This window comes from Chelonia mydas, chromosome 1 (assembly GCF_015237465.2).
Source record: "Chelonia mydas isolate rCheMyd1 chromosome 1, rCheMyd1.pri.v2, whole genome shotgun sequence".
In the NCBI taxonomy this organism is placed as follows: domain Eukaryota; kingdom Metazoa; phylum Chordata; order Testudines; family Cheloniidae; genus Chelonia; species Chelonia mydas.
The window spans coordinates 312,458,917-312,471,114 of record NC_057849.1 but is presented as its reverse complement, the minus strand read 5'-3'; the positions used below and the strand labels follow the sequence as shown (position 1 = coordinate 312,471,114).

At 36.9% G+C, this 12,198-nt stretch overlaps 1 protein-coding gene across 16 annotated transcripts in view; it reads right to left on the bottom strand.

Moving 5' to 3' along the window:
- Window positions 1-12,198, bottom strand: part of BRD1 (bromodomain containing 1) — a 110,686-nt gene that overhangs the window by 58,546 nt on the left and 39,942 nt on the right. For 15 of the 16 annotated variants that reach the window (XM_037889063.2, XM_037889066.2, XM_037889065.2 and 12 more), the window contains 4 exons: window positions 4,606-4,737; window positions 2,960-3,088; window positions 1,729-2,041; window positions 462-722 (listed from right to left, as the gene is read on the bottom strand). In XM_037889063.2, the coding sequence (XP_037744991.1) occupies window positions 462-722; window positions 1,729-2,041; window positions 2,960-3,088; window positions 4,606-4,737 (835 nt within the window). Of the gene's footprint in view, window positions 1-461; window positions 723-1,728; window positions 2,042-2,959; window positions 3,089-4,605; window positions 4,738-9,668; window positions 9,781-12,198 lie in introns of those variants that run through there. The other variant, XM_037889074.2, reaches the window with a different exon arrangement.

Here is a 12,198-nt window from a genome sequence, read left to right as displayed (position 1 = left end):
TCATCAATAAATTAAACAAAAACGAGCCTACAGTGCAGAGGTCAGAAGGAAGAACTACAAAAGGATGTGTTTAGTGGCCAAAATTTTCAGTATTGAGTGCCTGAAGTTAGGGTCTTTAATCCATGTGCAGCCACTTAAGTATGAATAACACGACTTTCAAAAATACGGAGCCCCATAACTTTCAGTATAAAGTAGTACTTTTTAAAAAGTTTAATTTTGCTACCTCTTGTTGTATTTTCTTTAAAAAAAAAATCTATTTCTCGCAGGAGCAAGGGGAAAGTAACCAGAGAATAGATTTTATGCATACTAAAGGTAACAGTATAGTTCATTTGCAGTGTATTAAACCTGTCCTGAAATCAGATCATAATAGAATATTACTTTCTACTGTGGTAATTTACATGACAAATGTAGGATATCTAATTGAAAGTGTTTAATTATGTAAACACCAATTAAAATCTTACCTTCTTCTTCACCTTCTTGTTCTAATGCTGCACTTTCCTCTTCAAAACTTCCAATACCTGATTCTATTTGGGGAGGCTGGCTGTGTTGTTGACTTAGTTTGTTGCGAATAATGCTGATTTCTTTCTTTAACAGCTTTGCTCGTTTGCTCCTTGACCCACTGGATTTCATTGCACAGGTGAGATCAAGTTTTTCTAACAACTCTCTCAGCTGTTCTTCCAAGGACATATGCACTCTGTTAGCTGGATTCAGTAACCTATCCACTGAAGTCAAAACATGTGTAATTTAAGATATCTGTTAATAAGAATTTTTTTTACAAAAACTACTAGGAGAAAAAATATTTGCTAAGTTTCATGTTTTGGAATTAAAAATATAAAAATAAAATTGGACTTTGGCCACAAGTTGAAGCAAGTTTTATAGTCTCACTATCACTAGTGAAAAGGTGCCAGTGTAAATTCCTGCTATGCCATTTGCTACAACTCTTGTTAGTTAGCATTTTTTGCTTCAGACATCCAGAACCGGAATAGCAGGGACTCTATAGGTCAGGACTGAGGTATACTAATAGAAAGGATGTATAGTGACGCCTGACCCATAGTTCTACCAAATACTATTAATTCCTCCCCACTATAGTTATTTCTTCTCTTTTCATAGACTTACGTTTACTATTTTCTCAGTGTACAAGTCAAAATAAGACTTTTTGGGATTGCTCGTATTACAAGCGCAACCTGATTATTGAGTTTGTTTGCATCCTGATTCATGTAACACCACTAAACAAAAATACTTCTGATTCAGCAAGCTACTTAAGCGTTTACATACATTTAAGCATGTAAACAGTCCCACTTAACTACTCAAGTATGCCCATACATAAGTAACTTGTATATTTCAATGGGAGGACTCATGCACTGAAGTTAAGCACATGCTTAAGAACCTTGTTAAATCTGGGCCTAAATGTTCTGGAATCAGAATTCAACTGAAAAGTTTTTTCTTGATTATGGATGGGACAGAACTGAGAATACAGTTTAATTTTTCAAAGTTTAATCTTTCAAAGGTATGATGTATTTACAGTGCTACAAAATAGTAAAAAAAATCTTTTTGTTGGTAAACTAAACAGGTATGACTTGAACATGTGTAAGAACTACATAGTCTGACTGCAGTAAAAAAGTACCAGTTTTAAAAATTATTTTAAAAATTAAACTTTAAAAATGCAGCTAATGCTTTGATTATATTTCTTGAAAATTGATCGCTACAGTAATTTAGAAAGTTTCTTACCATCTTCCCAGGAGAAAGGCTGGGGTGATTCTAGTTTAGGCTGTTCAGGTAAATGCATTCCAGTTTCATTATTATAACCGATCCCCTCAGCATCTCGCCTAGCTTGTCTCAGAACAACACCTCCTTGATCTCTTAATCGCACTGCAGCTCTATAGAATATCGTATCCTTCGCATTGTATTTCATACAGTTATCTATAATAAGATTAAAATCTTCTTCAAACTCGTTAAGGTTTTTATAGCCTTGGGAATCTAACCGTTTTCTCATAGTAGATAAATCCATGGGATGTTTTATATGATCCAAATAGTCTGGAACCTACGAATAAATATGAAAACAGAAGATGTGTAAACTTGCAGCTGATATAACAATAAAATAATTGTACTGTATGAACTAATCTAGATTTTTAAAATTTTAAGTATATTTTGTGAAATAAAGAAACCAGAGAATCCAGTTTCTAATCTGAAGCCCTGACCCAGTAAAGTTTTATACACATGCTTAACTTTTCCCATTATGAGATTACACAAAGTAAAGATTAGCATGGGCATAAATCTCTGTAGGATCATGGCCTTAGTACTCTTACTGCCACATGTTTATTTATATATTGGTAGCCTGTTCAGATCAGTTAGTGGACTTCTAAAAGTGGAGCATGAACCTTGTGACTGACAATGAAACTTAAGACACGCTATTAATGTATATCAAACAGCGTATTTTTCTGATTGTGGAGGGATTAAATAGTAGTATTTTTATTGTATGCAACTTTGGTATATGAACTTGGTTTTCCTTTGGGAAATTTTGACCTTCCATCTCCAGAATAATTTAAGATGTAGTTTCTAGGATTATTTGAAAAACAGAAATAAAAATGAAGACACCTTTCCAACGTCCTTCACCAAGTAACATGACCACGACATGTTTACATCCATGTTTAAACAAATTAAATTTTAGACTGCAAAACGAGTTTCAAATGTCTTCCTATAATATAGGTCTATGTCTAAATACTACAGAATTATTTAATATTTTAAGAACAGGAAAACCAAGCCATAAATTCTCACTGAACTATTTTCATGTTCCCAGTCTACTTCTACTGGGGTTTAACTTGAACTTATTTTCAAACCTGCATATTGTAAAATAAATTTACTTCAAATATTTCCAATCCTGCAGTATAACTGAATAAAAAAAAATTAAATTCAGCTATCATGCTATGAACTATGATGAAAAGATTAATTGGAAAGGCACCTCCTTAAGGTTTACTGGCTGAGTAAATATTCGAGCAGAATCCTTTTCCTGCAGCTGGTCCAGAACTGATCGCAACAGTACAGTGAATGGAGTCAACTGGAGCTCCATGGCGACCTGCTCAACCTTGATCTGAATAATGAAATACAAAAAACACCAAATAGTAAGTTATTTTCAACTAGAAGAAGTGACTACAAATTACTTTTCTTCTCTCTCTCAAAAGCGTCTAATTCAAGTGAATTTGCAGCTTCACTTCCAAGGAGGGACTTTATCAGTTATCTGAATGCGTTTTCAATCTGAGAATGATTATAATGCTAGTGCAGATTAAATTTAGTAATTTTTCAAAAATTATTTAACAGTTCTAAAGAAAACAGGCTACAAAAAAAGCGGCTTTACAGAACAAGACCAAATATACAAAAAAATAAGAAAAGGAGGACATCATAGAGATTAACAAATGTATTTGAGCATAAGCTTTCGTGAGCTACAGCTCACTTCATCGGAGCAACCAATAAAAAGAAAAATACATTTTTTTAAACCAGTGCAAAACTCAAACATGGTGCCACATGCAAGCTATGCCAAATGAGTTTATAGCACTGATATCCAAAAGTAAAAATATTACAATTCTACACCTAAGGTCTGTTCTACTTAAACTTCCAGAAAAAATAAAAGCTGTTTATAAAGATCAAAATCACCAATTACTTCAAAGGTTTGATCCTCCTATAGGGATAATCATATATTGTTTTAATAACTGTAAAGAAAGTTTTAAATAATCCTCTATAAAAAGTGGTTTCAGAATATTTTAAGAACATACCTCTAGTATTCAACATTAAAAACAACAATTTGCTGAATAATCTTGATTTCAATATCAGCGATACTTTCGATATGAAAGATATCCTTTTAGACATCAATTGACTGATAAGGGGATTTATAGGACTTTGTTATCTTTTAATATATTAAGGCATTAAACTTCAGTATGTAGTCAAGACTATTACCAATGGACTATATTAACTCATAATGAAAGCGCAATTACATTCTGAAAAGTAATTTTGGAAAAATGTCATCCTGGGGTTTCATATTTAATATGTGAGTGATTCCAGAGCTCATGTGCCCCATTTACAACTAAATTGTGGTTTTTGTAAGTGCCAGCACTGCAAACTCAATTTTGGCTCTGAGAGTCATGCTGGGTTCTTTCCTTCTCACCTACCACCACCAGTATGAAGATTCTGCAGGCCAAATTATGCATTCCTTTACACTAGGGCAAAGCCACTGCCTTCATTATGTTTATACAAGTGTAAACGACTGGCCCTTACTCCCACTGTGCTTCTTTGCCCTCTGTGTTGTCTCTACAGGATTAATAGGAATTAAAAATACCAATTATTTTTCACACAGAAGTGAATAAATGCAACACACACACTCTACTTCAGATCTGATGCATAGAAAGGTGCTATTTTAATTTACTTAGTAACGGACTGCCCAACATAATGGCCTAAATTCAGTGTAAATTCTTTATACTATGCGTGATTTTGTTGTTTATTGTTTAAAATCAATGAGACAGACAGTAGAGTCTTTTTCCTTTAAAAAAAAAAAATTCATCAGCAATCTTCCTTTTCCTTCAACAAAGTTTCACCAAATTGAAGTTATCCATTTACCTGTTCTCTTTTTAATTTTTCACGTTTACGTATAAGTTCAATCAACAAACGTGCTCTCTCCAGATCATGGCGCAGCCTTTGCCAGTACTTTAACTTCTCCTTTAGGGCTTGCATTTCTTCATCATCTTCTCTCTGTAAGAAAATAACCATAGTTTCTAAAGTTGGAACATAATAGGAAATGCCAATTATTTTTTACTTATTTCTAAAAACAGCAAATCATTCTCTATTTTTGGCAATTCAAATATTGCATTCAAAACAATTTATGGTACAACCCCCGCCACTCCCTTACAAGCCAGTGTATTTCCTTACTACTTCTAAATTCCTTACCTGGGAGTAAGGTTTGACTGCTTTCGGTTTCACACTATTTATTATTATTCTAAATAAATGTTTTTATGATAGTGCTCAAGGACCAACTAAATACAGGGCCACACTGTGCAAACGAAGAGTAGTAGACAGTCCCTGCCCTGAAGATCTTATAATCTAAACAGAGAAGGTAGAAAGGAGGGCAAAGAGGGTAGAATACACAAGCAGAATGAACAATGTGCCAACAACAAACGTTTTAGTTCCATAAATGGGGGAGTTGGGGGCGGTTGTTGGTTAGGAGGGGATAAACTCAACAGAAAGAAAAGGGAAGGAAAGGCGGGGTGAGAAAGACTGGGCATAGGAGAAGAAGGGGGTAGGTATGGTGTGAAGCTGAGGTGAAGAGATTGAGGGGGAGGGTTGAAGCAAAACAGCCAATCAGCATATGACAGAGAAAGTCCAGTCAAAATTGTAGAAAGTTATCCCAATGTCCAAAGGAACAAAGGTCCCTACTTCCGCTGCTTCTGCCCCCACCAGCAGGAGTCTCTGGCTGGTTCCTCTCTGTAGTCACCATCCCCCACCCACATGGGAGGCAGAGGCGGCCCCACCTGAGTCCTAGTGTACTCAGAGTCTCCCCTGCATGTTTGTGGGTCTAAGGAAGTGCTGGAGTGGAGGGTGGCCCCATCTGGTTACTTTTAAGACAAAAATGAATTTACTTTAGAAAACAAATGGTGGCTGAGATACCAAAAAGTATATGAATCTGGGTCCAAAACTCCTGGACCAGCAGGATTTAGAAGCATTGCAAGAAGCAGTCCTGGTAAAAGAAGCAGTTCTTGTCATCTCAACTGACCCCTTTTTGTAAGCTAAGGAGTAGTGGTGACTGGGCACCAGGAATGCTGTGACTTTGAAGAATTGGAAACAAAAAGCAACCCTCCCACACACTCTCCAGCAGTGGGTAGCAAGGGAGGGAAAATATTAGACTTGGAAGAGGGATAAAGTTAGAAACCAATTCTGACTATAGATTCAATGGATTAGAACCCTGAAAGTTTCAGCTGCAGGAGGCAAAAGAACAATTTCAACAGAAGATCAATTAACAAAATATATGATAAGGATATGTAGAAAATAATCAGTTCAAATAGATAATAAGATTAAACCAGATTAAAACAAATTGATGGGCTTTACGAACCCGTGAACATAGGTCTCCTAAGTATCTCTAGAAAGACTAATTGTGTAATATATGAAGTATTTAGCTATATTTGAACAAATATGAAGGAAAAATATTGATAACGCTGTATGGAAGAAACAGTTACAAAAGAAGAGGAAGAGATTATTCAGGGTATTCAAAAAGGAAAAGCAAGTCACCTGGAAAGTCCTGAAATTAGACCTTAATCAGGAAACAGAATGATCTACTTACAGAATACAGAATATCAGATTTTACAAAGATATTTTGGAGCTAATTGAAAATTTTGTCAACTTGCCTGGAACTGTCTTCTATTAGATGATTAGCAGTGCCTAACAAAATGGGCTACAAACACAGTTGGACACTTTAGGTGCTTCCAGAATAGAAATAATAAAAAACAATAAAATCAGGGATTCATTAAATTTGAAATATATATCTATAAAAACAAGGGAAATGCTTGGGAGAACCGTGAAAATACAACACAGCTAAACACAAAAGCTGTCAAATGCACAAACTGAAATAATCTTTCAATTTTAGTAATATTAATATAGGTTCTTTGTAGCAAGGGTAGATGATTTTTTTCAGACTTTAGTGTCATTTTTAAGTTATGTCACTTGAAGACAAAAAGGAGGTGGCAAGAGCCAATGGGTCTGCGAGTTTGTGATTTTTTTTAAAAAAACAAACATCTCAGCACAATAATGTATTGTTTTACAGAAGTTATGGTAAAACAGGACAGCCATATAGTTTATTTATCAAAATGCTTACAATTACAATTTCAAGACATGTAAATCTCTCTGATTCCTCTGCTAAAGTTAAGAATTCTCATCTATCAGCTGTTTTTTCTCTCATCAGGCCAATCTGAAAACAATGGTTTGTTCCTCTTTCTAAATTGCAAAGAGGGACAGAACAGAATCAGACTCAAATATAAGCAGAAAGGAAAAATGGCACTAACTTCATAAAGTTTGAACGTGAGAATTTTGAGCCAACCTCTTTATTCCAATAGGAACTCTGATGGTCAGGTAGGAGACCCACTAACGAGAATTTTTATTTCTAAATTTTTAAAAAGAGCATCTCTCTACTAGCAGTGCTACTGTACTAGCACTAGTTCTTAGTGTTCCCAAAAGGTCCATCATCTGAATCTCAAATAAACCTTGAGTGCTTGCAAAAGACTCAGAAATGGGTAACTGCCTTGTGTGTTGTAGAGGCTCCCTTCTCTTGATGAACAGAGAAACCTTATCTTTAATACAAAGTGGCCTCATGGCAGCTAGACAGGAAGAAGCCTCAAAGATGCATAGGCTTCTTCGGGCTTGTCTACACGGGCACGCTAAATCCCTAAATCGGCGCTGAGATAGATGCAATGGCATTGATTTAGCGGGTCTGATGAAGACATGGTAGAGTTGATGGCAGAGCACTCTCCCGTCGACTTTAGTAGTCCAGCTCTCGGAGAGGCGGAAGCTAAAGCAGCGGGAGATAGTGCAGTGTTGACACCGCGTTCAGTTGATGTAAGCTGTGTCGCTGACGAGGGTGATTTTTTACACCCCTGAGCGACGTAACTTACATCAACTTAATGTAATCAATGTAGACTAGGTCTTAGATATGTATTTACTTACACCCTCGGAGAAGAGTAAGGCGATTTGAGATACCCTTCAGGTCTCATTTTAGTGTTTAACAAAAAAGTTTTCTGATATGCGTAATTTTTTTGTTCTGTCAACATCCTTAAATATGGATCTCCAGAGTTCCTTTTTTCCAAAAATCTCTTTTCTGTGGCAAAAACAGAAAGATGTCCTGCCTGACATGAAAGGAAAGAGAAATTTAGGAAGAAAGGATGTGATTCTCCTTTGAATCATCTTATTCTGACTGAAAACCAATTATTCCATTCTCTGCAAAAATCTCTACTTCCCCAACCTGCTGGGTCAAAATAATTACCAATTCTAAAAATCATTTTTAGAACAGGAAAAATTGATTAATATCCTCATGGTCTTGAAAAGTGTTAAAGGCCAAGGAGTATTTCTACTGTCCAGGAAGGGACAGTGGGCCTAACAGTAGATGACAGAGTTTGTCCTCAGGAAGTTCATCACTGGGATTTAAACCTTAATGAATCCCATGGACCTTTTACCTAGCTGTTTGGGATCATTAGGAGCAATGTCACCATAACTGAAAGCCTCCTTCAGGGCTGAACTAACTTACAGCAGGTGCCACACCAGCCCCCAATGCAGCCCAGGTTGTTGAAGAAACACAGGTAGCTTAAGGCAACATTTGCCCTCACGGAGTTAAACCTTCTCTATTGTGCTTCCTGTGACATCTAACAGAATATGACCCCTGAGTTCTACTCCCAGCTCAGTCAGGCATGACCTTGTGTAACTTCTCAGTTACACCCCACATCCGTAAAATGGAGGAAGTGATACTTGCTGGTGTTAAAACAAGGTTCTAAGGTTAGGTTCTATAATAAAGTTTCATAGATTGCAAGGCCAGAAGCGACTACTGTGATCATCTAGTCTGACCTCCTGTATAACACAAGCCATAGAACTACCCCAAAATAATTACTAGAGCGTATCTTTTAGAAAAAGATCCAATCTGAATTAAATTTCCTGTGATGGAGAATCTACCACGACACATGGGAAATTGTTCCACTGGCTAATTATGCACACAGTTAAAAATTCATATCTTATTTCCAGTCTGAATTTGTCTAGCATCAACTTCTAGCCCTTAGATAATGTTATACCTTTCTCTGCTAGATTAAATGTGTGTTCCTCACATAGCTACTTTCACACTATAGTCAAGTCACACCTTAACCTTCTCTTTATCCAGCTAATCAGATTAAGGTCCTTTAGTCTATCATCATAAATCATGTTTTCTAATTCTTTAATCATTCTTGTGGCTCTTCTGTGTACACTCCACAATGTTTAAACATTGTGGAGTGTACACAGTTAACACCAGTCAGTAGAAGAGTTCAGGGTTTTCTCCTTGTATCCAGCACACCTTCTTCCAATGGTTAAAATAGATACATCTCCTTCAATCCAACAAGCTCTGATGAACACGTGCAAATGGTGATTTTCAGAGGCTTACAACATGGCCAAATGTGGTCAGATTTTTGACTGGGACAGCAAAAGAGAGAGCTCTCTTATGCTGGAACCATCCCTTTGTGAAGTTCCAACTGCAAACTTTGGAGGCACACAAATTCTTCAAAAAATAGTAGGAAAAAAATTTTTAAACTAGAAAAGCTACCCATTTTTTTCTTAACTTCATTCTCAGAAACGACAACCATTTTTTCTGAGTTCTGGTCCACACCCAGAACTTAAATCAGCATAACTCTGTTTCTCTGGGAACCAGCATGTATTCACACACACATACACACTTATCTCCCATCAACAGATCACTGGACTTAAATAGATTTAATCAATCCAGTTCTAAAAAAACTGGAAGGAAGCAGAGAATGTGCATGGAACATTTAAGCTCTCACAACTGAAGTGTAGCAGGGCGAATATGAAATTGAAAACAGGAACTCATAATCAACGTCAGTGAAATACAAATATAAGTGTCATTAACAGCACCACCTATAATATAAACATTAAAATAAATTTACCAGTGCAATTACTGGTAAACAATTGCCAGACTGCACACTTGAATGTGCCTCAACTGAGCAACAGTCTTTGACATCAGCAACCTCTCCTGTGCTTTTCTTTTCCAAACCGATGTAACTGCATTTGTTTCAACACCAAAAGAGTCTGCACAATCCAGTTCTCCTAGGAAGCAAAAATTTTAAATTTCTTAACTTTTCCAACTAAGTTCACAGCCATATCATGTTATGCATATTTTTTGCATTGAACTGAATTAAATTATATCACTACTTCTACTTTTGATTAGAAGTTTATAAATATTTTAAATTTTTGCTGATTTCCTGCTATTAATCTGGACTTTATATACTGTGCGCCACACTGTATTAAATTCTTCAGCAGGGTCCCCTGATTTCTACAGCATGTTGACATTTCTGTGGTATCTTCTAGTGAATTCAAAAAATAGAGTTTAAATGTATGGAGTGTAAAACTTTAAATTTAAAAAAGTAATTTATCACTGTAATTAACTGCCTCAAAAAGTCACTGCCACATCAAAATGTGATGATGCTTCATGGATCACAAAAGAGAGGTAAGGAATCATGAAATCTTCTGCTGATTGTTGGACATCGAATTGTTCAATTAAAAATAAATGATAGGAGGGAGAGAAGGGTGGGTAGTAGAGCACTTCAAGTGACTCCCAAGCAGTATCCGCATAAGGAGGTGGAAGGTTTGGACCAGAGTCCAATTCAGAAGAAAAAACTGCACCACCTACAGCAGCATCTGATTTTGCCACAGGTACCAAAACATAATGATTAAAATAAGTCTGAACAGACGACCATGTTGCCGCTCTACCGCTGTCTGCAACTGCAACATCCTTAAGTTAGGCTATAGATGTTGGTAGTGCTCTTGCAGAATGTGCTGTCACTCTTGAAGGGGGCTGAACATGAGTTCTGTCACAACAAATTTTAATATAATCAGAAATCCATTTTGATAACCTATATTTTAAAATTACTGAATCTGTGTTTCTGTATAACAATGGACACAAATATTCTCGGAGATCTTTTTAATAGTTTGGTTGTATCTAGGTAGAAGGCTAATGCCCCTCCTGACATCTACTGGAATATGGTTTCTTGAACAGTCCTGGCACAGTTTTGGAAAAAAAAAACTGGGAGGTGAATGGTTTGATTAATATAAAATTCTGAGGACACCTTAGGTAAAAAACTTGGATATGCCTGTAGTGACACTTTCTATCTGGTGAATACCCTAAACGAGGTCTGCCATTAAGGTCCCCCAGTTCTCCCACCCTTGGGACAGAAGTGATTGCTACCAGGAAGACTGTCTTCATTGATAAATCTAATAAGGAACACATAGCTAGTGGCTTAAAAGGGTGTTTCATGGTATAATTAAGAACTAGGTTCAAGTCCTTGCTTGGAATAGGATCTGTGATTTATGGGGAGATTCAATAAATCTCTTAGGAATTTTGCAATAGTTAGGTGAGCTAAGAGTGAAAAAAAAACCTACAGGTGTGTGAAAAGTTGTTACTGCTAAGTGAACCCTAATGGAATTCAAAGAAAGTCCTGATGCTTTCAGTTCCAGCAGGTAATCCAATACCCTGTGAAGAGGAGAGCAAGTCAGCTAACTGTGAATACTGTTACACCAAAGATAATATTTCCTTTCCTGGAGATAAGTATTTCTTATAGATTCTTTTCTACTATTTAATAAAACATGTTGTACCTCTGACAAACAGGATCTCTCTATTGCACAGAACCTTTGAGGACCCATGCTTGGAGCCTCAGAATCTGCAGGCTGGGGTGAAATGCTCAGCCAGCATCCTGAGTCAGTAGGTGAGGACTGATCAGAAGCCTCCTTGAAGGGTGAGAGATTAGTCTGATCATATATGGATACCAGACCGGTCTTGGCCGTACTGGTGCAATCAGTGTCACTCTGGATTGATCTTAGTTTCTTACTGAGAACCTTTAACAGTAACAGTGTAGGTAGATGCACACAAAGAAGTCCTTTCGTCCATGAGATGAGGAACGAGTCCACTGTAAATTGGGGCCTCCTCCCCCCAGAGCAATACCTGATGCATTTTGTGCCAGCAGCCATGGCAAACAGATCAACCCCCAGGCTAAGAACACCTTGTGGAAGAATCTGGAGTTCAGTTCCCATTCATAATTTAGAGGAAAATGTCTGCTGAAGTCATCTGCTATGGTGTTCTGAATACCTAAGAGGTAAGAAGCTGAGATGACTACGGGGCTGGCTATACACCAATTTCAGGGTTTTATCGCTTTGGCACAGAGATGGTGATGGTTGATATGCATGCCACATTGTCAATCATTTATCTTTACTGACTTTGACTTGATTAGTGCTAAAGAAGTGTAGGCAAGCATTTTTGAGGGCTCTCAATTCCAGAGACTGATGGGGAGAAACTGCTCTTGTAATGACCATTGTCCCTGTACATTGTGAGGTCTCAGATGTGCCCCCACCCCAAAAGTGAAGCATCTAATGTAGGGGGAATCCAAAAGAATGGAACACCTGTGCAGTTCTGTTCCAGGCCTT